Here is a 26,509-nt window from a genome sequence, read left to right on the forward strand (position 1 = left end):
TCATCAGGGGAACTCTTTATAAAGAAGTAGATGTTAAAAGGTATGAGTACATCTAGTAATACATTACTTTGGGAAGTATCAAACCAAACAAGTTCATTTGTATATGCTCCACATTCTTGATGCAAAATATCAAAGCAAAAACACTGCTAAGAAAACAAGACACAAAAATGATAATTAGACAATCAGCAAAAGGTGTTCGAATAGCAACTTTACTTTGCCACAAATGTGTATATAAAATATCCTCAGGAAATACAGATCGGGCCATGATTAAGTCAATGTTCTATTCAACTGCAGTCTAGTGTTAACCCACAACTATATTTTAACAGACCCTTGAGACATAACAGATTTAAATACTGATTGGAGCATGGAAGATTGATAACAAAAATAAATTCTTTGCGATAGATGACTAGTAACCATTTGTTTTGCATTGTCAATGGAAATGAGATTTATGCTCATAAAAATAACAATCTTAATTTCTTCAATATAGCTGTAGACATAAAGTAAAACAAAATGGAATGGAATGTTGTGAGGTGGCAAAGGTCAAACTACAGGCAACAGCCATCCCAGGAAGAGAAAAAACATTTGTCCCTTGAGACAATGTTGTCCAAACCAAAATCAATCTTAGTGTTTTTAAAGATTTCCTACTGGTATAACAGTCTTTCAAAGTTGATTCAGCTACGAGCACCCATGTAAAGCAGAATTTATTTTCTCTTCAATTAAAATAACTAACATGTGGTTCTGGTGATACCAGGCATTTCCCTTTGAGGGCCAGCAAAAACAAACCCTGACTATGTTCAGTCAGCTATATCTTCTTACACGTTTTCCTACTTTGTCTCTAAAGGCATTTCTAAATACAAAACATGATCAATATCTTCAGTCATCGAAAGTCTTCATTATCTTATAAAAGTAATCCAGGGGAAGAAAAGAAGACAATACCCTACTAGCTAAAAAGGAGGGTAAATTACCTAAGGTGAGAGAGGGACTCAGGGTATGGGGGTCTTTCTCTGATCAATCGGAGTCACTGCTTTCTGAGCTGGAGCCACTGGAGCTGCTGCTGCCAGAGTCAGAGGAGCTGCTGCTGCCGCTCAGCCGAGAGGCGCCCCCTGCTGGCGCCGAGCCTGCCTTCTCTGCAGAGAAGAAGGAAGGAGGAGAGGGTTAATACTAAGTCAAACACAGACATATCAACTTAGAGAAAACAGACAACCATCCTTTTCACAGAAAGCATCAATGAACAGTATATTATAAACAACCCAAAGCGGCATAATTAGTATTAGGCCATATTTAGTCAATACTACTTAAATTGAAGATGTAGTTATAGTGACATTGTTCAATGACTAACACTTTTGAGGTGCATGGTTAGAGGAGAAGAAGAGGTAGCCATCCAAGCAGTCAGAGTTTCTTGCAGAAATGTCTGAATCTGTTCTATTTCCCTCCATGGCTAAAGCCTAACGCAGAAACACTGAAAACGTGTCCCATTTAGGGCTGTCCCCAACAACAACAAATCTTGGTGACCAAGAGTCCTCTGTTTTTTTGACCAATCGAATGGTCAACATTTTAAAATGTGTATTTTTCCATATATTGACACAGACTGTCTTTCCACCCTCAGCATCCGACGGATTGTCTCCACCACCATGCACCAAATACTCTGACTGTTCACAGCCATAAACGTATGTGACAACAGTTCACTCATATTAACGTATTATTTGTTGAACAATTACAGTCCATCCATTTTAGCTGACCCCATTCCTCACTTGAACCCCATGTAAAGTGATGTGCTCTACAATACATCTTCTTATTTGTCTCTCCACCCTCAGCCTCTCTGATGGACTGTCTCCACCTTCCACCACCGTACGCCAAATACTCAAAATGTGAATCTGAAGGCCGGCACCCTGAGCTGGTGTGGCTGTACAGTAAAAGGAGTCGACCTCAAATATGAAAACTGTTCAAGGGTGTGTAGACTCACTAGACACTGTATACCCATTATAGAAATATATAGAAACATCTATTCTACCATTTCTGAATGGTGCTCTGAAGTATCCAATCTAACCAGGAAATACTTTGATATTCGGGGAAACGCAACCAGAGTGACTGATGAACTCTCCAGCAGACGGACTGGATTCCAACAGAGAAGAGAACAATGACATAAATATATACTTGCATTTCAATGTACATAATTATAGATTGTGTGTGTGTAATGAATCCATTCGTCTTTCCCGCTCTCAGTCCCAACCCATTCCCTTTGTCCACCAAGCCGTCGTATCAGCTTAGTCCACTAGGGACTCTTTCCTATCATTGTTAATAACCAATATCTACTGTTTATGTATTTCTGTGATTATTTAGTTAGTAAATAAATAATTGAGCCAATTGGTGTAATTTGAACATTTTCCATGGTGCCCCGACTTAATAATAATGACAGAATTGATTTGATAAAATAAGTTCTCACATTTAATGACAAGCCAGAGTCACAACAAAACTAAAATCTTGATATAATGGATTGCCAGTCCTTGCATCCATAGCTCCTATATGTTTATAACCAGTGCTATCTGGGATCCTTGGGACGTACCTACCCCAAACCATAACCCTTCCCTTAACCTTACATATAACCAAATCCCATACCTAACCTTAACTATTTTTAAAATGTCAACTGACCAATAAACAATGTGGGAATGTTCTGGTACATAAAATCAGACGCAGATATTTGTATTGTAACCAAACTTGGTACACATGTTCCAAACCCTGTCAAGACTCAACATATGCATGCACATTCATATTGACCACACGGTGGTGCTACAACATGCTTATTTTTAAATCTCTTGATCTGTTTTGAAATTGAAAACCTGTGTGGTTATTACGTTGATGTGCTTCCCATTTGAGGTCTGGAATCCTAGGATTTTTGTGTGGTGTCAAATCTGACAAATTGTTGTAACTACTTTTGCTATTTTTTTCTGTTATTCAAAAGGTGCTGTCAGGAGAAACACTCACATCCAAAGCTACAGATATAGAGCTGGAGAAGTTCGTCATAAGGTGGCTGCAGCTTGCACCAGAGGCAGAAAGGAGAGGACCAAATACAGCAAGGAAAGGGCGGATAGACCCAGAGACAAATTCACACACACACACGAAGTCGGAAGTTTACATACACTTAGGTTGGAGTCATTAAAACTCATTTTTCAACCACTCCACTAATGTATTGTTAACAAACTATAGTATTGGCAAGTCGGTTAGGACATCTACTTTGTGCATGACACAAGTAATGTTTACAGAGATTATTTCCCTGTATCAGAATTCCAGTGGGTCAGAAGTTTACATACACTAAGTTGACTGTGGCCTTAAACAGCTTGGAACATTCCAGAAAATGATGTCATTGCTTTAGAAGCTTCGGATGGGCTAATTGACATCATTTGAGTCAATTGGAGGTGAACCTGTGGATGTATTTCAAGGCCTACCTTCAAATTCAGTGCCTCTTTGCTTGACATCATGGGAAAATGAAAAGAAATCCACCAAGACCTCAGATAAAAAAATTTGTAGACTTCCACAAGTCTGGTTCATCCTTGGGAGCATTTTCCAAATGCACCACGTTCATCCGTACAAACAATAGTACGCAATTATAAACACCAAGGGACCACGCAGCTGTCATACCGCTCAGGAAGGAGATGCGTTCTGTCTCCTAGAGATGAACGTACTTTGGTGTGAAAAGTACAAATCAATCCCAGAAAAACAGCAAAGGCCCCTGTGAAGATGCTGGAGGAAACAGGTACAAAAGTATTCATATCCACAGTAAAACGAGTCCAATATCGAGTCCTAAAACGCCGCTCAGCAAGGAAGAAGCCACTGCGCCAAAACCGCCATAAAAAAGCCAGACTACGGTTTGCAACTGTACATGGGGAAAAATATCGTCATTTTTGGAGAAATGTCCTCTGGTCTGATGAAACAAAAAATAGAACTGTTTAACTTCCCGACTGATGTCTTGAGATGTTGCTTCAATATATCCACATCATTTTCCATCCTCATGATGCCATCTATTTTGTGAAGTGAACCAGTCCCTCCTGCAGCAAAGCACCCCCACAACATGATGCTGCCACCCCCGTGCTTCACGGTTGGAATGGTGTTGTTCGGCTGTCAAACGCTTGCAAGCCGAAGAACACCATTCCAACCGTGAAGCACGGGGGTGGCAGCATCATGTTGTGGGGGTGCTTTGCTGCAGGAGGGACTGGTTCACTTCACAAAATAGATGGCATCATGAGGATGGAAAATGATGTGAATATATTGAAGCAACATCTCAAGACATCAGTCAGGAAGTTAAAGCTTGGTCACAAATGGGTCTTCCAAATGGACAATGACCCCAAGCATACTTCCAAAGTTGTGGCAAAATGGCTTAAGGACAACAAAGTCAAGATATTGGTGTGGCCATCACAAAGCCTTGACCTCAATCCTATAGAAAATTTGTGAGCAGAACTAAGAAAGCATGTGCGGGCAAGGAGGCCTATAAACCGGACACAGTTACACCAGCTCTGTCAGGAGAAATGGGCCAAAATTCACCCAACTTACTTGTGGGAAGCTTGTGGAAGGCTACCTGAAATGTTTGACCCAAGTTAAACAATTTAAAGGCAATGCTACCAAATACTATTTGAGTATGTACACTTCTGACCCACTGGGAATGTGATGAAATAAATAAATGCTGAAATAAATAATTAACTATTATAACTAAATTACTATTATTCTGACATTTCACATTCTTAACATAAAAGTGGTGATCCTAACTGACCTAAAACAGGGAATTTTTACTGGGATTAAATGTCATGTTATCCCGCTTATACCACGGTTGCCAAAGAAAACAAGCACACTGGTAAAAATGACATGTAAATTCATACTATTTCATCCTTCCACTTAACCTGGTTGTTAGTTCTATAGGTTAGGTTGCCAGAGAAGCTGACTTGTTAATTATATTTTTTTGATTGCTATGCAGGCTGGCAATGTTCTTATCCCTTGCTTGCTAGCTAGTCATGTCAAATCTGCAGATAAAATTACATCAAAGTAGCTGCATTTGCATTTGTTTAAGCTGTTTTCTAGTGCATTTATTTGGGTACATCCATGCTACTGTACATGCGTGTAGTGCCTGTTGAGGGATGACACGCACACAAAGTCAATTTAACTAAAAGTTTTAAAATCAGAAAATGTCATGTCTTTTTTTTATGTTTATGTTGTTCATATTTCAGTTGATAACTGCAATATAACTACCTACATTTAATATAATATTACTAACTACATTTAACAATGTTTTAGTGGGGGAAGGGTGGGGTAGAATTGAGTGGATTTGGGACATTGCTGGGCCGATTCTGGCCCAAAAATAGCAGCTTTGGCTCAGTTAAGGGCTCCCGAGTGGCGCAGCAGTTCAAGGCACTGCATCTCAGCGCTAAAGGCGTCACTACAGACCCTTGTTCGATTCCAGGCTGTATCACAACCGGACGTGATTTGGAATCCCATAGGGCGGCATACAATTGGCCTTCCGTCGTCTAGCTTAGGGTGTGGCCTGGGTAGGCCGTCATTGTAAATAAGAATTTGTTCTTAACTGACTTGCCTAGTTAAATAACAAATAAAAACAAAGTTCAGGCTACCAGATCTGGGCCGAATGACTCAGGCCTAGTCTGTACTGTCATTCATTTCGGACTCGGGCCGGATACGACTGCATTTGGCAATTTTCAGTTTGAACGCACAAAAGCATTCACTGTGAAAGTTGATAGGCTACGTTTATTGCCATTCATATATAGCTTATACGCAATTTATTGAATCGCTTCATGTTTTCTTGCGCAAACCGTGAGCAACACCTGTCAAACTCAAGACATGTCTCAAAACACAGGGATTTCGATTTGCACCAGACTAATATTATCAGAGGACCTTGGAGTACGTTATTCTGGCTGGAATTGATGCTCTCCTGCCATGTTAAAAATTATTGACATAGTAGATTCGGACGGGACTAGAACTACAGATGTGGTGTTTTGTGCTCGTGCACATACACTACCGTTCAAAAGTTTGGGGTAACTTAGAAATGTCCTTGTTTTTGAAAGAAAAGCACAATTTTTGTCCATTAAAATAACATAAAATTGAATAACATCAGAAATACAGTGTAGACATTGTTAATGTTGGCATGAGAAAATGTGCTTTTCTTTCAAAATGGTAGTGTAATTACATTACTGATCTCCCCAGTAAAACAAATCCCGTCCGAATAGGGCACAATAGAGCCTGACCTATAGCACATCATAATCACATCAATAAATAAATTGGTTATAACAATCTGAACACCATAACACGTGACAGAAAAATGGATGCCGAGGATGTGACAAACTCAAAACGGGGGAATGTTTACTGTTTGCTCAGGAGGTAAAGGGAAAGTTGTGTAGAATCATTTTGACTAGTTGTGAAAAATACTGGAAATCAAGAAAAAGAAGGTAAGGAGCAAGCGCTGATTATAGACCTAATTAAGTTGGGGTTTCCTTTCCTCATTTTTCTTAGAAAATAAGGCAAGGGCCGTTTTCCTCTGCATTGTTCTCAACACCAATATGCTTGTTAAATTTGCTTATATTCACATAGCAACATGGTCTAGGAAAAGGCGCCAATTCAACAGCACACTGATGTGTTTCTGAACTGAGGACAGCGGACAATATCCAATGCAGGAGGAAGTGCATTTTATATCAAATAACGTTATTTTTATTAGTGTGGCACCATTGTTCTTATGTAATATAACCATATACAATTTCAGTAGCACCTCTTAGACTGATGGACTCACTGGGGTCTGCCCTAGTCCCATTCCATGTTTGTATTATTTCTAATGATTGTCTATCACTATGTGCCATCAGGGTGATTGCCCATGAAACTCGAACAAAAGAGGACCATGTTTCTTTTGATTTTCACTGATTTTATCCATAAAAGGATCCTTTGGAAGAAGGTATGATTAGATTATTTGACATTTGTATCTTAAAGCACAATTGAGAAATAATTAATTTAAGTTTTGGCCTTACTCAGGAACTACTTTAGACACCATAATGTTTCATCTGTCATATGAAGCTTTACCACTTGCTCTGTAATATGAGTAGTATTTTGATTTAAAAAAAATATTTTCTTGCATTCATTTATGAACAAAGATCAATCTAAACATGAATATTGAAAAACATTTTCCAATATGTTGTTGATCATAATATAAATCTACAGCAGGGGTTATTAAACTTTTTTAGCTCGAGACCCAAATGAGAAATTAATCGTCCTCCTGTGACCCAAATCCAAAACGACCCAAATTAATTATAGATGTATTCTCATAACTCGCGATCCACCTCTCACATGCCCAGGGCCCACTTTGTGTCCTGACCAATAGTTGAAGAAAGAAAGCTGATCGACAGGCATATTATATCAAAGTTCCAAAGTGGGATCTCACCTAGTTTTAGAGTTGATAAATTGAGGCATTATGATCCAATCCCCTTGTAGCACATACAGATTAAACATGGAGTCTTAAAGGAGGCCTGGGTAAGGTCAAACTGTCACAAATGTTCCAACTTCAATTAAAGGAATAATCCACCCAAAACCACAGTCGTAAGATTTACAGTGTTAAATAAGCGGGAACAAGGTTATATATGTGGGAACAAGGTTATAACAAGGTTCGTAGCAGCATGTGAAAATCTGTTGCAGCACAAGTCGACTACAAAACCCATAATTTAATGCTATGCAATTTAGGAGTCCACAATCTCATCATGTTCAACTTGCAGTTCCTCTCAGTCTGCCTCAATGTGCAGACGTTGCTAGCTATGACAACGGCCCTTTCCTACAGACCCACAGGGAGCATTGTGTGATAGAGTTGAATCATTTGGTACACTGTTTAGATTGAGGACATCTAACTGAAATATATACTTTGTCATGACGATATAAACGGATGATGGTGATCTGGAGTGCAAGTAATTGTTTTAAAAGCGTTATGAAATGTTATGTTGCGTTTCCCACCCCCCCACCCCTCCCCCGCCATCTCCAGTGATGAGTGATATGTATGATGCGGTCCTACACGATTTCCTGATTTCACAGACAGACTACTTAAAAAGTTAAAACATGGTGAAAATAGTTATTTTACCCACTCATAAAACATTCGAAAAATTGACAGGAGTTTAAAGAGTTTATTTTCTGGGGGTGGATTATCCCTTTAATTATTTCTCAATTACACTTTCAGACACAAATATCTGTCAACAATCCTTCTTCCAAAGGACCCTTCTATGGATGCGATTTCATGAAAATCCCCCAAATCATGGTCCTGTTCTAGTTCGGTGAGGAATCACTCATCATAAAGCTACTGGACAGTAGCCTAGAGGACCTCCATGCCTAGACAGTCGCTAGGTCAGGGGGTAACTGATCCTTGAAACTAGAGAAACATTCATTCTACAAAGCATCAACAAAACTGCCATCAAGGCCTCAAGTTCTCACTGGCCTAGTTCACTTGCCCATCTCTTACCTATACTATTCTAGTCCATTTGGCAGCCTGTTGCACATTGTAAGCTCTGAAACACAGGTACCTTTGTCAAGTCTCTTTTCTAACTCTTCTTTTCCTGAACCAGTTCTTCTTTAGAATTGGCACTGTTTTCCTCAATGCCCGCTACGAGACACACACAGTGCCCTGCAATAAGTTCCCACATTCTGTACCTTGCTGATGTGGTAACGAGCTGCACGTCTTGGTCTCTCTAACATCCAGTTTTTTTTTCTGTGTTTTGATGGTGGTAATGAGTCCACTTAAAATTCTATTGGACCAAAACAATAGTTCCAGTTCAAGTCAGTTTTGCTCTCTTGAATTAGGACATATTTCTGTTGTCGCATTCAACACAAGTACTCTACGTAAATTGCCAAACTGCTCTGCATACGAGAGACAATTTTATCTGAACTGAAGGCTAATTTTCAATGAACCACTAAAACCAGGCATGGGAGGGTGAGTAACCTCAGTTCAAAAGGGGGAGGAAGGAACAAATGCAAGGGAGCTTTAAAGCATTTAGGCAACAGACAGAGAAAGGAAAGGTTTATCCCTGAAGAAGCCGTAACCATTAGTGACTGGAGAAGGGAATCTGTGAGAACACCAAGAAAGAGTAATAGTTCACGACTTACGTAAAAGTTTCCGCTGCTTTTTCTGCAAACAGGACTTGACGTATCGTTCGAGCTCACGAAGGGTTGAGGGTTTGAGTGTCTCAAAGTCTATCTCTATCTCGTCTGGATTGGAGTCACGCAACGATGGCTCCCGGGACTGGATGATGTGGACCACCCTGCCCAACTTCTCACCCGGAAGACGGTTGATGTCAAGGCTGAGCTGGCGCTTCTCGTCGTACGACATGGGAAGGGATGGCTCCTCTTCTGACTCGTTGTTCGCCACCACCACCTTGGACCCTTTCTTCGGTTGCCTGAAATAGTTTTGGTCAGATATTTGTTAGGCCTACAGCTTTTGAGCAAATTACTTGTGATGCTCAGGACAGTGTGATGAATTTCAAAACACAGATATGAAAGGACTGGGCAGTAGTACCTGGTAGCCACCACCATGCTGTTTGGTTTCCGGGCTGGAGCCTTTTTCTGATTTGCTGGCTTGACTTGGGGTGCTGACTTGGGTTTCTTCTTGTCATCAGCCTTCCCCTTGTCCTTGTCTTTCTCTTTCTTCTTCTCTTTTTCCCTTTTCTCCCTTTTCTTTGGTTTACTTACGGGGGCCTGTGACAGAACAGCCAGCTGTTCGTGAACGGCCTTCAGCTGAGGAGAAAAGCAGAGTCAAGAGTCACCTATGAGTCCAGATGTTGGTGTATGTAGGGTGAAGCTGATGGAGGGACTGGGGCAAGATACTGGGAGTGATGGCAAAATACAGGCATCGATGGTTAGCTTAATGTGTGATGTTGGCACGTGTAACCTGTTGCAGAGAATTTGCACCATTATGTATTGGACCATCTCATGTCACAATTATGACAGTGATATTAGTTATATTTTAGCCCTGGGAGGGACATTTTCTTTTCCCTTTGAAGGAGTCTCATTTTATAGCCAATTCATGCATTTGCTTGATTGACTTGGCTTTTGTTGCATCTTAAATGATCCTCAAGTTATCTTAAATGTATTATGTGCATTCATTAATGGACTACACAGTACTCATTATTCTGCATATCTTCTCAAATGAAAGCTCAAAATATTAAGAGGAAACAATCACTGTGTGTGATGTGTATAATGTACATTGATTTATCTCAGAAAAACAGTAGAATACTGGCATGCAAATGAGGTGTCTCGATAAATAATTTCGCTTTCCCAAAAAAGCGGTAGGAAAAGCACACCGGGGCCACCCAGCCTGTACTGTAGCTATCTAACACTTTAAAACAAGACGGACATGCTGACTCCAAGTGCCGCATTGACTAACTGCTTTTTGAAGAAACAAGTATGTAATATAGAACAAAAAAAATATATATATAATAAGTTTGAATTGTGAACACCCTAATAAAACACCGACATTTCCTGGTCTTCAGCACAAAAACATTGGTATTTTATTCCAGTTGAAAAAAGGAGGAAATATTTTAAGTGAAGCTATAATGCAGAAAAAGCATTTGAAATCATTGCCAGAATCATAAAAAAATTAAACACTGCTAACACTATCACCATTCGCCACCAGCCAACACTGTCACAGTTTTATTAGTCGTATTTACAGGATACACATGGTTTACATCGTCCGACGAAATGCTTACTACCATGAAAACTAACATTTCCTATAAAAAAAACAACACTAAAATAATGCAACAATGGAGGGAAAAAGTAACTATCAACAAAATCTTAGAAAGGACTCTAGGCCGACATGACAAAGAGCAAGCTGACTACTGAGGGAAAGATCATCTGCTAGGGATGGACAATAGTATTCGAATACTTTAACACGGAAAATTGTATTGCAATATCCATGTGACATTGTAATATACTACAAAGATATACCATTACATTTCAAACGATTAATTTAATAAAACAAACTTTTCAATGTAGTTTTTATGACATGAGCCCCATAAAAAGACTGGCAGCCGACGGGTAGCATTCAGTGGGTAGCTTGTTTTTAATGTTGGCCAATCAAAGTGGCAAAAAGGCTCAATGTGATTAAAAGTTAGAGATATTAGAAAGAGTAGGCTACAACGAGAAACCAACAGGTAAGCTGTTTAATCTTAATGGGGTTGGGTAGAAAGCGCAGCATGTTCAATGCATTCAGACCCCTTCCCCTTTTCCATATTTTGCTACGTTACAGCCTTATTCAGAAATTGTTTAAATATATTTTTTGACATCAATCTACACACAATACCCCAAAGCAAAAACAGGTTTTTTGAAATTTCTGCAAATTTCCAAAACTTAAAAAAAACTAAATATTTACATAAGTATTCAGATCCTTTGCTATGAGACTCAATAGAGCTCAGGTGCATCCTGTTTCAATTGATCATCCTTGAGATGTTTCTACAACTTGATTCGAGTCCACCTGTGGTAAATTCAATTGATTGGACATGATTTGGAAAGGCACACAGCTGTCTATATAAGGTCTCACAAGCCATGAGGTCGAAGGAATTGTCTGTAGAGCGCCGAGACAGGATTGTGTCGAGGCACAGATCTGGGGAAGGGTACCAAAAACATTCTGCAGCATTGAAGGTCCCCCAAAACAGTGGCCCTCATTATTAAATGGAAGAAGTTTGAAACCACCAAGACTCTTCCTAGAGCTGGCCGCCTGGCCAAACAGAGCAATCGGGGGAGAAGGGCCTTGTTCGGGGAGATGACTAAGAACCTGATGGTCACTCTGACAGAGCTCCAGAGTTCCTCTGTGGAGATGGAAGTACCTTCCAGAAGGATAACCATCTCTGCAGCACTCCACCAATCCGGCCTTTATGGTAGAGCGGCCAGACGGAAGCCACTCTTTAGTAAAAGGCAGATTTTGCCAAAAGGACTGTCAGACCATGAGAAAGAAGATTCTCTGGTCTGATGAAACCAAGATTGATCTTTTTGGCCTCAATGCAAAGCGTCATGTCTAGAGGAAATCTGGCACCATCCCCTATGGTGAAGTATGGCGGTGGCAGCATCGTGCTGTGGGGATGATTTTCAGTGGCAGGGACTGGGAGACTAGTCATGATCGAGGGACATATGAAAGGAGCAAAGTACAGAGAGATCCTTGATGAAAACCTGCTCTAGAGCACTCAGGACCTCAGACTGGGGTGAAGGTACACCTTCCAACAGGGCAACAACCCTAAGCACACAGCCAAGACAACACAGGAGTGGCTTCGGGGCAAATCTCTGAATATCCTTGAGTGGCCCAGCCAGAGCCTGGACTTGAACCTGATCAGACATCTCTGGAGACCTGAAAATACCTATGCAGCAACGCTCCCCATCCAACCTGACAGAGTTTAAGAGGATCTGCAGAGAAGAATGGGAGAAAATCCCCAAATACAGGTGTGCCAAGCTTGTAGCGTCATATCCAAGAAGACTCAAGGCTGTAATCACTGCCAAAGGTGCTTCAACAAAGTACTGAGTAACGGGTCTGAACACTTCTTTATATAAATGTGCAAAAATGTCTAAAAACAACATTTTTGCCTTCATTATGGGGTTTTGTGTGGAGATTGATGATAAAAAAAATGTTTAATCAATTTTAGAATAAGGCTGTAACGTAACAAAATATGGGAAAAAAAATCATGGTCTGAATACTTTCCGAATGCACTGTAGCCTCAATTAGCCTAGCTAGCTGTAGCTGAAAAGCTTAGCTAGCTAGCTTGTCTGGGCTAATCCAGGCAAGAAAGGCACGGTTATATCATAGGAGGTGCTGTAGGAGGACAGGCTCATTGTAATGGCTGGAATGGAGTCAAATATGTTTCCATGTGTTGGATGCATTTGGTACCATTCCATTCCAGCCATTACAATGAGCCCATTCTCCTATATCGCCCCCCCCACCAGCCTCCTCTGTGTTTTATGGGATGGTAAATAACATTGGGGCTGCTACAAGTTAGTTAGTCTTGGCTGTAGTCGAGTTGCCTTGGCTAAAGTTACTTGGTCTCTCTCTCCCCTCCGTCTGCTTGGCTTGCTCCCATCTCACACACAACGGCCCCTCCGCAGCTGCAGCAATAGCTTGCCAATGCCTCTCCCTCACGCAGCAGCGCTCAAATGAAAAACATTTTAAAAAACACATGTATTTCGAATATCCGGATATCCCACATTTGATTTCAAACCCCCATCCCTACCATCTACCAAGCACACTTACAATCCGTTTCAGAGTGCTGGTCCCTCTACCGCTCTTTCAACAAGGTGCAATACAAAAATATAAATAGTTTTGTGGGGACGGGGAAGTAAGAGATAAATCACCTGAAAACGTTTGGCACACCCGTTTTTTTTCCCCGCCCTGTTACCATTGGGGTGCTCCACAGTGATTTGCTGGTAAGAAAGCCAAAGGGGAAATCAGTGGACAAAGATAGAAAACTCCAAAGATCATGTTAACATCCTAGCAGCACAACAAACTATTTCATCATCAGAGCTAAATATTGTCACCATTGGTATGAATGAAATGTAAAACATTGCTCTAAAATGTGAGCTCTACAGTTACAGTATGCAAGCCATGATACCAAGATATTCTAACAGTTTGTGGCGGTAGAGGGTTAACTATGTCACTTTTACTGTGGATCTCTGAACATCATGTAGTGGCTTTGATTTTTAAGTGGTAGCGGTCTAAATCTGATGTGGGGGACGAAGGGGGCATCTCCCTGTTCATCCATCCACGGGTTTTGGATCTTGGTCCTTGGTTGTGAGAACCCACCTGTTCCGAACCCACCTGTTCCTGCAGTTCGGCGAGCCGCGTGGCCCGCTCCTCCTCTGAGTCCGAGCTCTCCGAGCTGGAGGTGTTGCCGCTGCTCTCACTGCTCTCTGTACTCTTGCTTACCACCGGCGTGGTGGAGGGCTGGGTGGCGTCAACGGGCTCGTCTGGCATCTTGGCAAATCGCATCTCAAACACATCCTGAGAAACAAGAAGACAAGGGGAAGTTCAACCGACAGTGCTCCAATGAGGTGAGTTAAAGATCTGATTAACTTTATCCTACCTGTAGCTTCCTGGCCATGGCTACAACCTCGTGGTCGGGGGGGTTGTACTTGTAGCAATTTGAGAACATTAACCGGACGTCCGTCGCAAAGCTTTGGGCATCTTGGTAATCTTGACTGTCAATTTTTTTCTGTGGGCACAGCGCAAACAGTCAGAGTCTTATTACTGAGAAAGCTCTCTCTTCAAAACTCAAAAGCAAATCTACTAGCAAAACAATGGTAATCATCCTCCCCTTAGCTGTTACGGTGTCGACTGTCGTTCAGGGACAGTTTTAATCACGAAATAAAAAAAACAGGGTCAAATTATTTTCTTCCACCAAGTAAACAGCCAGGCTTTGGAGGGCAATTTAGAAGAGTTAGGAGTGAGTCGAGGGAGTGAATAGGGGACCTACTTTGACAGTGCTGAGGTCCATGGGGTGCTTGATGATCTCATGGTAGTCATGCAGTTCTAGCGCCTCCGCATCTACAGGCTTATAGAAAGGCCAAGCGTAGGCTGCGTGCTTCTTGGAGAGCATCTCCTTCAGGATGAAGTCGCAGTGCTTGAGCTGCTCGCCGGGCTTGCCTTTCTTGCCACCGAGCAGTGGCACCTCTCCGTCCTCGGTGCCCTTCTTGGGGGGCTTGACGGGTCGCACCATGCTCTCCCGCCTGGATGAGACTTTCCCCTGTTGGGATTCCAGGAGCTGGGTAGGGGAGTCACTTCTACTGGCCGAGATTGCTGAGGTTGTGGGAGTTGTTGTGTCTGCTTTCCGCTTCACCCCCTTTTTCTGTGAAAATGACAATGGCCAAACAAAAAGACAGTGGCTTGCTTCTCTTTATCAAGACATGGCATATTCAACATTTTCTGATTTCTAATAGATTACGTCCTAAGACAACATTTTGAAGAGCAGAATTGTAAAATACTTTCCCCACACGAAATCCCATTAGACTGTAGAATTAAATAAAAAGACCCCCGGGAGAAACCCGTCTTCCTGGACTTAACATTACATTTTTTATATAATGCAAAAACAATTACATGCATACAGTTGAAGTCGGAAGTTAACATACACCTTAGCCAAATACATTTAAACTCAGTTCACAATTCCTGACATTTAATCCTAGTAAAAGTCCCTGTCTTAGGTCAGTTAGGATCGCCACTATTTTAAGAATGTGAAATGTCAGAATAATGGTGGAGAGTGATTTATTTCAGCTTGTATTTCTATCATTACATTCCCATTGGGTCAGAAGTTTACATACACTCAATTAGTATTTGGGGCATTGCCTTTAAATTGTTTAACTTGGGTCAAACATTTTGGGTAGCCTTCCACAAGCTTCCCACAATAAGTTGGGTGAATTTTGGCCCATTCCTCCTGACAGAGCAGGCGTAACCGAGTCAGGTTAGTAGGCTTCCTTGCTCACACACGATTTTTCAGTTCTGCCCCAAAAAATGTCTATAGGATTGAGGTCAGGGGTGATGTTGTGAAGCCATTTTGCCACAACTTTGGAAGTATGCTTGGGGTACTTGTCCATTTGAAAGACCCATTTGCAACAAAGCTTTAACTTTCTGATTGATGTCTTGAGATGTTGCTTCAATATATCCACATCATTTTCCTTACTCGTGATGCAATCTATTTTGTGAAGTGCACCAGTCCCTCCTGCAGCAAAGCACCCCCACAACATGATGCTGCCACCCTCGTGCTTCACAGATGGGATGGTGTTCTTTGGCTTGCAAGCCTCCCCCTTTTTCCTCCAAAACATAACAATGGTCATTAAGGCCAAATAGTTATATTTTTGTCTCATCAGACCAGAGGACAATTCTCCAAAAAGTATGATCTTTGTCCCCATGTGCAGTTGCAAACTGTAGTCTGGCTTTTTATGACGGTTTTGGGGCAGTGGCTTCTTCCTTGGTGAGCGGCCTTTCAGGATATGTCAATATAGGACTCGTTTTACTGTGGATATAGATACTTTTGTACCCGTTTCCTCCAGCATCTTCACAGGGTCCTTTGCTGTTGTTCTGGGATTGATTTGCACTTTTCGCACCAAAGTACATTCATCTCTAGGAGACAGATCGCGTCTCCTTCCTGAGCGGTATGATGGCTGCGTGGTCCCATGGTGTTTATAATTTCGTACTATTGTTTGTACAGATGAACGTGGTACCTTCAGGCGTTTGGAAAATACCCCCAAGGATGAACCAAACTTGTGGAAGTCTACAATTTGTTTGTCTGAGGTCTTTGCTGTTTTATTTTGATTTTCCCATGATGTCAAGCAAAGGGACACCGAGTTTGAAGGTAGGCCTTGAAATGCATCCACAGGTACACCTCCAATTGACTCAAATTATGTCAATTAGCCTATCAGAAGCTTCTAAAGCCATGACATCATTTTTGAGAATTTTCCAAGCTGTTTAAAAGGCACCGTCAACTTAGTGTGTGTAAACTTCTGACCCACTGGAATTGTGATATAGTGAATTATAAAAGTGAAACAATCTGTCTAAACAATTGTTGGAAAAATTACCTGTGTCATGCACAATGTAGATGTCCTAACTGACTTACCAAAACTATAGTTTGTTAACCACTCTTGGGTAGTGGGCAGTATTTTCACGTCCGGATGAAAAGCGTGCCCAAAGTAAACTGCCTGTTATTCAGGCCCAGAAGCTAGGATATGCATATAATTGGTAGATTTGGATAGAAAACACTCTAGTTTCTAAAACTGTTAAAATAATGCCTGTGAGTATAACAGAACTGATATGGCAGGCGAAACCCAGAGGACAAACCATCTCCCCCAAAACAATTCATCCTACCACTATTTTCAATAGCTCTCACTTTTATTATAAGGCCAAGTCCTCCTAAATTGCAGTTCCTAGGGCTTCCACTAATGTCAAAAGTCTTTACAAAGAGTTTCAGGTTGTTTTTTGGAAAAATGAGCCAGAAATTCAAGTTTTTCTAGGTGGCTCCCATTTTGACTGTAAACAATAAACATATGAACATTTACAGTGGCTTGCGAAAGTATTCACCCCAATTTTTCCTATTTTGTTGCCTTACAACCTGGAGTTAAAATAGATTTTTCGTGAGTTTGTATCATTTGATTTACACAACATTGAACATTTGATTTACCACTTTAAAGTTTGTGAAAAAAAAACAAGAAATAAAACAAAAAAACTAAACTTGAGTGGGCATAACTATTCAACCCCCCCCCCCCCACCCCAAGTCAATACTTTGTAGAGCCACCTTTTGCAGCAATTACAGTCTCTTGGGGTATGTCTCTATAAGCTTGGCACATCTAGCCACTGGGATTTTTTCCCCCATTCTTCAAGGCAAAACTGCTCCAGCTCCTTCAAGTTGGATGGGTTCCGCTGGTGTACAGCAATCTTTAAGTCATACCACAGCTTCTCAATTGGATTGAGGTCTGGGCTTTGACTTGGCCATTCCAAGACATTTAAATGTTTCCCCTTAAACCACTCGAGTGTTGCTTTAGCAGTATGCTTACAGTCATTGTCCTGCTGGAAGGTGAACCTCTGTACCAGTCTCAAATCTCTGGAAGATTGAAACAGGTTTCCCTCAAGAATTTCCCTGTATTTAGCCCCATCCATCATTCCTTCAATTCTGACCAGTTTCAAAGTTGCTGCCACCACCATGCTTTACTGTGGGGATGGTGTTCACAGGGTGATGAGGTATTGTGTTGGCGCCAGACATAGCGTTTTCCTTGATGGCCGAAAAGCTAAATCTGACTGGAGTACCTTCTTCCATATGTTTGGGGAGTCTCCTACATGGGATGTTCAAAGTTGTGGATATTTTTTTTTTAGAACCCAACCCTGATCTGTACTTCTCCACAAGTTTGTCCCTGACCCGTTTGGAGACCTCATTGGTCTTCCTTGTGCCGCTTGCTTGGTGGTGCCCCTTGCTTAGTGGTGTTGCCGACTCTGGGGACTTTCAGCTGAGATCATGTGAAATCATGTGACACTTAGATTGTACACAGGTGGACTTTATTTAACTAATTATGTGACTTCTGAAGGTAATTGGTTGCACCAGATCTTAATTAGGGGCTTCATAGCAAAGGGGGTGAATACATATGCATGCACCACTTTAAACAAGTAATTTTTTTAATTTCACTAATTTGGACTATTTTTTGTGTATGTCCATTACATGAAATCCAAATAAAAATGTATTTAAATTACAGGTTGTAATGCAACAAAAAAGGGAAAACGCCAAGGGGGATGAATACTTTTGGAAGGCACTGTACACATTTTCACAAACACTAATGACATCACACTTGCTCAGACCCACATATTCACACCCAACGCTGTTTCCAATACCTGAAAGACTTTCTGGACTTACTTTGATGACTGGTTGTGCTGTGGGAACCACAGCCATCATGGAGGCAGCGGGAGACACAGCTTGGACAGGGATAACAGAGATGATGGTTGGCACTGGCGTGGCTGCTATGACAGGAGTCTGACACACAGGTGGAGGGGAGCTGGGATAAGTGGATGGGGGTGAATCTGTTGGCTTAGCCTCTGCTTGGCTGCCTGAAAGGAAGACGCAGGAAGCAAACTTTTGTAAGTGACAGACATTTCCCCTCAAACAACTTTTCCTCAGCGCACAAGTCCCTCCCAACTGTGAAAGGATGGAGTTACCTGCACTAATAGGCCCTCCTGGTTTGTGGGCAGCTTTAACTTTGGGGGCCGGTGGTAGCAGCTCCACCTCCTCCTGAGGCATTTGAGCCACTTTCTGTAAGAAGATTTTCTCCAGAGCTTGGGCCATCAGCACAATGTCATCTGTAGGCTGTGGGAATACAAGAGGGAATGAGTTATGGGTCAAGATGAAGGCGAAGGTCAGACGGAGCACCTGATCAAAATGATCACAGTTACAGTATCAATAATACCTAGAAAGGTGATGTGGCGCCTCTAGACAGAGTAGAGAAAGCGTAAATACTTTTCAAATCCCAATAATGTACACAAGTTAAGATCAATGTCACCGGAAAACTGTGTGTGTACATGTCAGTTTATGTGATCGTATGAAAAAAAAAAAAAAAAAAGGAAGTATGCTCTTTGAACTACTTGCTATTGCTGGTTTTTGTATTTCGATTTGGAATGAATGGTAAAGGAGAATTTACCTTGTTGTAGATGTAACAGTTGGTAAACATTGTGTTGAAGTCCTGCATGCACTCGCTGGCGCTCCAATAGTAGTTATTCTCTAGCCTCTTCTTTATTGTTCCCATGTCCATTGGGCTCTTGATAACTTTATGATAGTCCTATATGGCAGCATCAATTGGAAAAAAAACATTCAATATGAGGGAGCAATAAAAATAAATGGCCAGGAAATAAACATGTTTTATGATGAATGTTGAACAATGAGGGGTTCATCCTTTCACACATCATACATGTTACTACTACTTAGGAACCACACAAAAATGTACATACATCCACACAGAGTATTTACATTCAAATATAAGAGCCTACTTCTACCCAGAGCCAAATGTAGCATTAAAGCTAGAATCCTTAGCTGTCACATCCATTTCTGGACTTAGAAATGAATGACAAATACCCATTGATGCTTTGAGAATATCTTATAAATGCCTCATGTGCTTATTTAAACTGTCATACCCTATTAGAACCCAAAATATAAGCTTGTTTTACTCCAATGTTTGTAAAAGTAAAATCTAAACAAACACTACATAGCCTCAAAACATGGTTTAAGGTCCAATGCAGACCTTTTTATTTCAAAATAAAATAATTTCTGGGTAACAGCTAAGTAAGTACTTTACTGTGATTGTTTTCAATTAAAATGGTGAAAAAGAAACAAAAATAGCTTCTTAGCAAAGTGGCATTTCTCAAGAAGTTTGCTAGGACTGTCGGAGTGGTCTGAGTGGGGAGGGGAGAACTGAAAATGAGCCGTCATGGGCGGAGAGGTTTGGAACTCTTTCTTATGGGTCTGGCACCAGGCAGGCCAAAACTTCATCCCACCAAAACAGTCCTTTCAGTACAAGGGAATTATAATTTTCACAGCATTCAAAAGAGCGTCCCTTTTTCAGGACCCTGTCTTTCAAAGATAATTCGTAAAAATCCAAAGAACTTCATTGTAAAGGGTTTAAACACCGTTTCCCATGCTTGTTCAATGAACCATAAACAATTAATGCACCTGTGGAATGGTCGTTAAGACACTAAGCTTACAAATGGTAGGCAATTAAGGTCACAGTTATGAAAACTTAAGACACTAAAGAGGCCTTTCTACTGACTCTGAAAATCACCAAAAGAAAGATGCCCAGGGTCCCTGCTCATCTGTGTGAATGTACCTTAGGCGTGCTGCAAGGAGGCATGAGGACTGCAGATGTGGCCAGGGCAATAAAGTGCAATGTCCGTGCTGTGAGACGGGTAAGACAGCGCTGCAGGGAGACAGGACGAACAGCTGATCGTCCTCGCAGTGGCAGACCACGTGTAACAACACCGGCACAGGATCGGTACATCCAAACATCACATCTGCAGGACAGGTAACAACAACTGCCCGAGTTACACCAGGAACGCACAATCCCTCCATCAGTGCTCAGACTGTCCACAATAGGCTGAGAGAGGCTGGACTGAGGGCTTGTAGGCCTGTTGTAAGGCAGGTCCTCACCAGAAGTCACCAGCAACAACGTTGCCTATAGGCACAAACCCACCGTCACTGGACCAGACAGGAATGGCAAAAACTCTTCACTGACGAGTCGCGGTTTTGTCTCACCAGGGGTGAAGGTCGGATTCACGTTTATCGCCAAAGGAATGAGCGTTACACCGGGATCGATTTGGAGGTGGAGGGTCCGTCATGGTCTGGGGCGGTGTCACAGCATCATCGGACTAAGCTTGTCGTCATTGCAGGCAATCTCAATGCTTTGTATTACAGGAAAGACATCCTCCTCCCTCATGTGGTACCCTTCCTGCAGGCTCATCCTGACATGACCCTCCAGCATGACAATGCCATCAGACATACTGCTCGTTCTGTGCGTGATTTCCTGCAAGACAGGAATGTCAGTGTTCTGCCATGGCCAGCGAAGAGCCCGGATCTCAATCCCTTTGCGCACATCTGGAACCTATTGGATCGGAGGGTGAGGGCTAGGGCCATTCCCCCCCAGAAATGTCTGGGAACTTGCAGGTGCCTTGATGGAAGTGGGGTAACATCTCACAGCAAGAACTGGCAAATCTGGTGCTGTCCATGAGGAGGAGATGCACTGCAGTACTTAATGCAGCTGGTGGCCACACCAGATTCTGACCGTTACTTTTGATTTTGACCCCCCCTTTGTTCAGGGACACATTATTCAATTTCTGTTAGTCATGTCTGTGGAACTTATTCAACAACTGAGACATAAACTGAACCTTGTTTTGGTCATACAAATATTTACACATGTTAAGTTGGCTGAAAATAAACACAGTTGACAGTGAGAGGACATTCCTTTTTTTTTAAATCCATTAAAAAAAAATCTGCTGTTTCCATCTACAATAGTCATTTACAACATCTACACTGTATTTCTGATCAATTTGATGTTATTTTAATGCCACACAGCCAAATCAATCAAGGTGTGGATGGAGGACCACCAGATCAAGACCCTGTCATGGTCAGCCCAATCTCCAGACCTGTACCCCCATTGAAAACCTCTGGAATGTGATCAAGAGGAAGATGGATGGTCAGAAGCCATCAAACAAAACCGAGCTGCTTGAATTTCTGCTCCAGGAGTGGCATAAAGTCACCCAACATCAATGTGAAAGACTGGTGGAGAGCATGCCAAGACACATGAAAGCTGTGTTTGAAAATCAGGGTTATTCCACCAAATATTGATTTCTGAACTCTTCCTAAGTTAAAGCATTAGTATTGTGTTTAGAAATTAATGAACTTATTTCTTTGCATTATTCAAGGTCTGACAACACTGCATATTTTTTTGTTATATTGAACAGTTGTCATTTTCTGATAATAAATTATCTAAATGACAATATTTTTATTTGGAATTTGGGAGAAATGTTGTCAGTAATTTATAGGATAAAACAAAAATGTTAATTTTACCCAAACACCTGGCAACATTAGATGAGTAATGGCAGAATCTACGAAAGCCAGCAGGAGAGGGAGGAGAATAGTAGGGTCAGGTTACTTTTTTTTAAATTCTGGTTATCTAGATCTCTGGCGCACTCTTGAGGCATTTGTCTTATTTCATCAAACCGTAAGCTTAAAGCATCAGACAAGCGCAATGCATATATTTGATGTTATATGGAAAAATACACTTTAAAAATGTTGACCAGTAAGTAAATTGGTCGAAAAAACAGACAACTTTCGGTGGACCAAGGTTTTTTTCTGTTGGGGACAGCCCTACTAGCTTAAAGGATCTGCTTCTACTTATTACTAACTACCAATAACAAAAGAGAAAACTACGGAGTGTGGACTCGACTTACAGCAAGACATAATTTGATGGTATCCACAGGCGTATAAAAGGGCCACGCAAACTGATGTTTCCATAGAGTCTTCACCACAACATTCTGCATGTACTGTAGTTGGTTAGTTTTCCTGCCAGGCTTGTCGGGGTTGAAGAACTCTGGTGGCGGTGGATTAACAAGCGTCGGGACGGCAGCAGGAACAGCCGACATACTGGCAACAGGAGAACACTTCTTCCCAGTTCTGCAAAACGTCTGAGTGTTTTCAATGGATACTTTGCTCCTCTTTCAGCTCCTTATTCCTCCAGCAGTACACACATCCCATCTCATGACCTGAGTGTCCGTGCCCTGCAAAACAAAATAAACAAATATTGGAATTAGAAAATGAAGGGAGCTGCAGTTCAGAAAATATGAGACACTCAGAGTTCAAGATAGCATCCTCACAGACAGTAAAGTTTACTTGAGTCAATTAGGCTAACATTTTATGACAAAGACTTTGAGCTATCAGTGGTAGCTAAATTATAAACAAAAAATTGTAATTAATAAAAAATGTGAGTACACATTACATCTAGCCTAAGTAATATAGCCTGCACAGACACCTGATCACTTAGAATTTGTAAAATGGGCAAAGAATTGAGCATTTAGCTGGGCAACAGCTAGCTAGATTGTTACACCAGATAATGTACCCCCAAAAATCGGTATCCATTACTGGGAGTTACAGGTTAGGTACTGTTTGCTATACAAAGAGTGGGTCTAATCCTGAATGCTGGTTGGTTAAAAACGCATTCCAGCCGTTGTCTATTCCACAAATTTACCGCCTGCTAAATCTATGACGTTTGTATAAACCTTACTGTCTGTCTCTCCAACATAGTTTCAATATTCAAATTCTATCTCCAACTGTCTCATAATAATGAACGTGTCGGGGTCGGGAGGAGAGAGGCAGGCAGCGTTTCTCAGCCAGTAGAAATCATGAATCAGCTGCCATAGTTTTTATGGATATATACAAAGAAATGTAAATTGAAAAAAAGGTATAAAGAAACGAAGTGCATCTAGTTTGCAGTCTTCCAGACAACACCCGTGCCATTATATCCTCCAAACACCGGCTTCTCGGGCATTATCATTTACTGTAAGTGTAGCACAGAGAATTTCCGACCGACCTTAACAATACTTTCTTCATTCTCAATTCGCCCAAAATGTATCATCTAAAATGTCCGTGTCCAGTTGCAGGTGGAGCGTTAGAACTAAGAAAATGCTCCATTATTAAAATAAATGTTTTGCTCCATGAAGTCATCCAACAATATGTACGCTGCCATCTTGTCCATTTCAAATATTCTCCTATTAATCGAGACAGGTGGGTGTCCACCTCAGTGCTGCATGTCATGACAGCCCTGTCTCGATCAATGAGAGAACACTTGAAAGAGACAAGATGGCAGTGTATACACATTGTTGGATTACTTCATGGAGCAAACATGTATTTTATTTTAATAACGGAGCATTTTCAAAATTCAAACGGACCCCCTGAAACTCATTTTATGGGACTCCTGTTTCCACAAAACGAGAACGAAGATTGTATAGCCAATACCAGTTTAGCATAAAATTATCTTGCAGCTTCTGTATAGGCAAACCTGTAACATTATATGGTTACAATCCGTAGCTACACCAAAGTACCAAACCTGTAACTCACAGTAATGGATACCAATAATATTTGGTTAAATCACATCTGTAGCTAGGCAACAACGATGCAGAGATAAAACATTCCCAAAAGCACATTTCCCCCTCCCATGTTACGTCCAAAATCTGACACGCTTAGCAATTAAAATGTATATTGCTGAATGTACACAACTACTTATCCACCCTTTATCTCACAAAATAGTAGCTATTTTACATGTAGCGATGGTGTGCATGATGATTACGTAGCATCACAATCTATTCCTTTAAAAAGATGGCGGGCAGGGCAACGCAATGCTAGCTTGCTAACTATCCTCTCAATCGGCAAAATCCTAAATGTGCATTCCATGCAAAGAGCTAGCTAGCAACGTACATACTCCACTAGTTCGCGTGAAGTAGCTACACCTAAAATGTTGAGTGGTGTGTTATAGAAGAGCTGAACATGATATAATTAGATATACAGCTTCCCATTTACACTTCGCATATAATAAATGTAGCTTAAGCTACTAGCCTAACAAATCCTAGCTGCTTTGTAGCTGTGCATTGTTTCAAGGCGCCGAGCGGGCCGGCCGAATCAGAAAACAACCTAGATTGAGTGTATTTGTTATATGTATCCTGTCCTTTAAATTACACAAACCAGAACAAAATAACATTTTACTTTATCACTCTCTCCTCAAATGGCTCCAGTGGTGGTTCGCTCGCAGTTTTCAGGTACCTTTTATTTCAGCGAAGTAGCTAACATAGTAGATGAATTATCAGCATAGAGCTAGATAGAGGACAAATATTTTTTGTATCTGTTCCATTATAGCGTCTGTGGCAGCGCCATTAGACTATCTCCAATGTGAAGAGGTCAATTTTCTTCTTCACGATTGGCTGATCACTTATGAGGACCCGGTTGGACATGACTACAACAGGGTCACCAGGAGGGATCAGCCAATGAAATTGAATTCCCACCCAGTTGACCACATTAAAATGGTGGAAGCGCTCATTGGCGCTAATAAAGTATTTTGGCCATAGATGCCGCTATCATTCTTTATGGTCATCAGCTGTCTGCAATATCCATGCGCAATTTCGAGCAGCATCATGGTCCTTGTTGTGTTTTGGTGGTTAAAAGCGTTTAGAATTGGAGGTATGTCCCTAAATTACCTACTACATATCCCAAGATGCACCTCCTTATTGCACAAGCCATGTTTTGGCTAAACATGTCGTCACGAAGGGAAACGTATTGTTCGAAGCTGTCAATTGGCTTTGAAACAACATTATTAAATATAGAATCCGATATTACCTACAATTATACATAACTCATAGGAACAGTGGATTTAAAGTGAATGTGTCCGATAGAATGCTGTAATTGCACAACTCCCTGCATTCCCAACTAACAGGTCTAGGGAGAGAACGTGTTTCTAATGTTACCTGTAATGTTCCCCTAATGTTTTACACGGAACCCAAACCAGCTGCTGCGCGCGTGCGCTATCGTGCATACATTTATTTTGCCCCCCCTCCACCAAACGCGATCACGACACGCAGGTTAAAATATCAAAACAAACTCTAAACCAATGACATTAATTTGGGGACAAGTCGAAAAGCATTAAACATGTATGGCAATTTAGCTAGTTAGCTTTACCAGAGATGGAAAAGGAAGTGAGAAATCCCACTCGCTAGTTTTTTCTGGTTCATATAGAGTCACTGAACTAAGCAGACCAGACCCAGTTGCTAATGTATTGCTGCCTATGGGAGAGCCACCCCCTTAAGCAAACCGGAACTTACTTTTTTTTCAATGGTAAATGTGACTCACCACCTGGATTCGGTCTTATGTAGCAACAATTATTGAATTTCTGTTTTTTACATTGAATAAAGTTGAGACATAGCTACATCATACCGTGCATTTGAGGAAACAATTGGAAAGTCATTCTGCTTTTAAAGTTGATCAACTTGTAAACTCACTTTTGAGAAAACCGTCTTTCAATGTTTTGGTACGACTATTGGAGAACCATTCTTTGTCTACACCCATTCAGCATTGTAAGGGTTGATCTGACCATTCTGTACTAATTTGCCAGCTACTTCAAGACACCTAAGAGAGAGAGCGAGAGAGAGAGAGAGAGAACAACAGCTCACTGAACATTATTAAGCAGAGCTGGTTAGGCTGTTATGTTATCCAGAGCATTGGTGACTGCAACTGTGCTGTCAGATTGTCCATTCGTAAATTCAGAGTGTTTCGCGTTCAGAGAGCACACTGAATGCTCTGGCCAATACAGTGGGGCAAAAAAGTATTTAGTCAGCCACCAATTGTGCACGTTCTCCCACTTAAAAAGATGAGAGAGGCCTGTAATTTTCATCATAGGTACACTTCAACTATGACAGACAAAATGAGAAAAGAAAATCCAGAAAATCACATTGTAGGTTTTT

At 41.3% G+C, this 26,509-nt stretch overlaps 1 protein-coding gene across 6 annotated transcripts; it reads right to left on the reverse strand.

Moving 5' to 3' along the window:
• Positions 1 to 24,994, reverse strand: LOC110526068 (bromodomain-containing protein 3). Of its 6 annotated transcripts, none has more exons than XM_036980337.1 (12): positions 24,762 to 24,994; positions 22,457 to 22,783; positions 19,159 to 19,296; positions 18,680 to 18,827; positions 18,381 to 18,571; positions 14,466 to 14,837; positions 14,076 to 14,204; positions 13,811 to 13,993; positions 13,348 to 13,416; positions 9,533 to 9,750; positions 9,124 to 9,413; positions 1 to 1,127 (listed from the first exon to the last, which is right to left on the reverse strand). In XM_036980337.1, exons 2-12 carry the CDS (start codon positions 22,646 to 22,648, stop codon positions 1,009 to 1,011), a joined length of 2,049 nt encoding a protein of 682 aa, XP_036836232.1. In that variant the 5' UTR covers positions 22,649 to 22,783; positions 24,762 to 24,994; the 3' UTR covers positions 1 to 1,008. The 6 variants fall into 6 exon arrangements, with proteins under 6 accessions (XP_036836232.1, XP_036836229.1, XP_036836230.1 ...); XM_036980334.1 differs by having other exon boundaries at positions 13,796 to 13,993; XM_036980335.1 differs by having other exon boundaries at positions 13,796 to 13,993; positions 24,819 to 24,970.
• Positions 24,995 to 26,509: the final 1,515 nt, after the last annotated feature.

The sequence above is a fragment of the Oncorhynchus mykiss genome, chromosome 6 (assembly GCF_013265735.2).
Source record: "Oncorhynchus mykiss isolate Arlee chromosome 6, USDA_OmykA_1.1, whole genome shotgun sequence".
Taxonomy (NCBI): domain Eukaryota; kingdom Metazoa; phylum Chordata; class Actinopteri; order Salmoniformes; family Salmonidae; genus Oncorhynchus; species Oncorhynchus mykiss.

Excerpts from the sequence above, each read along its gene's own strand:
- LOC110526068 (XM_036980334.1), bottom strand. The coding sequence starts at position 22,648 with ATGTCGGCTGTTCCTGCTGCCGTCCCGACGCTTGTTAATCCACCGCCA. Across the intron at positions 13,994-14,075 it reads CCATGGCCAGGAAGCTACAG|GATGTGTTTGAGATGCGATT; the intron begins GTAGGATAAAGT and ends CTTGTTTCTCAG. Across the intron at positions 13,417-13,795 it reads AACAGGTGGGTTCGGAACAG|CAAATCACTGTGGAGCACCC; the intron begins GTGGGTTCTCAC and ends CTTTCTTACCAG.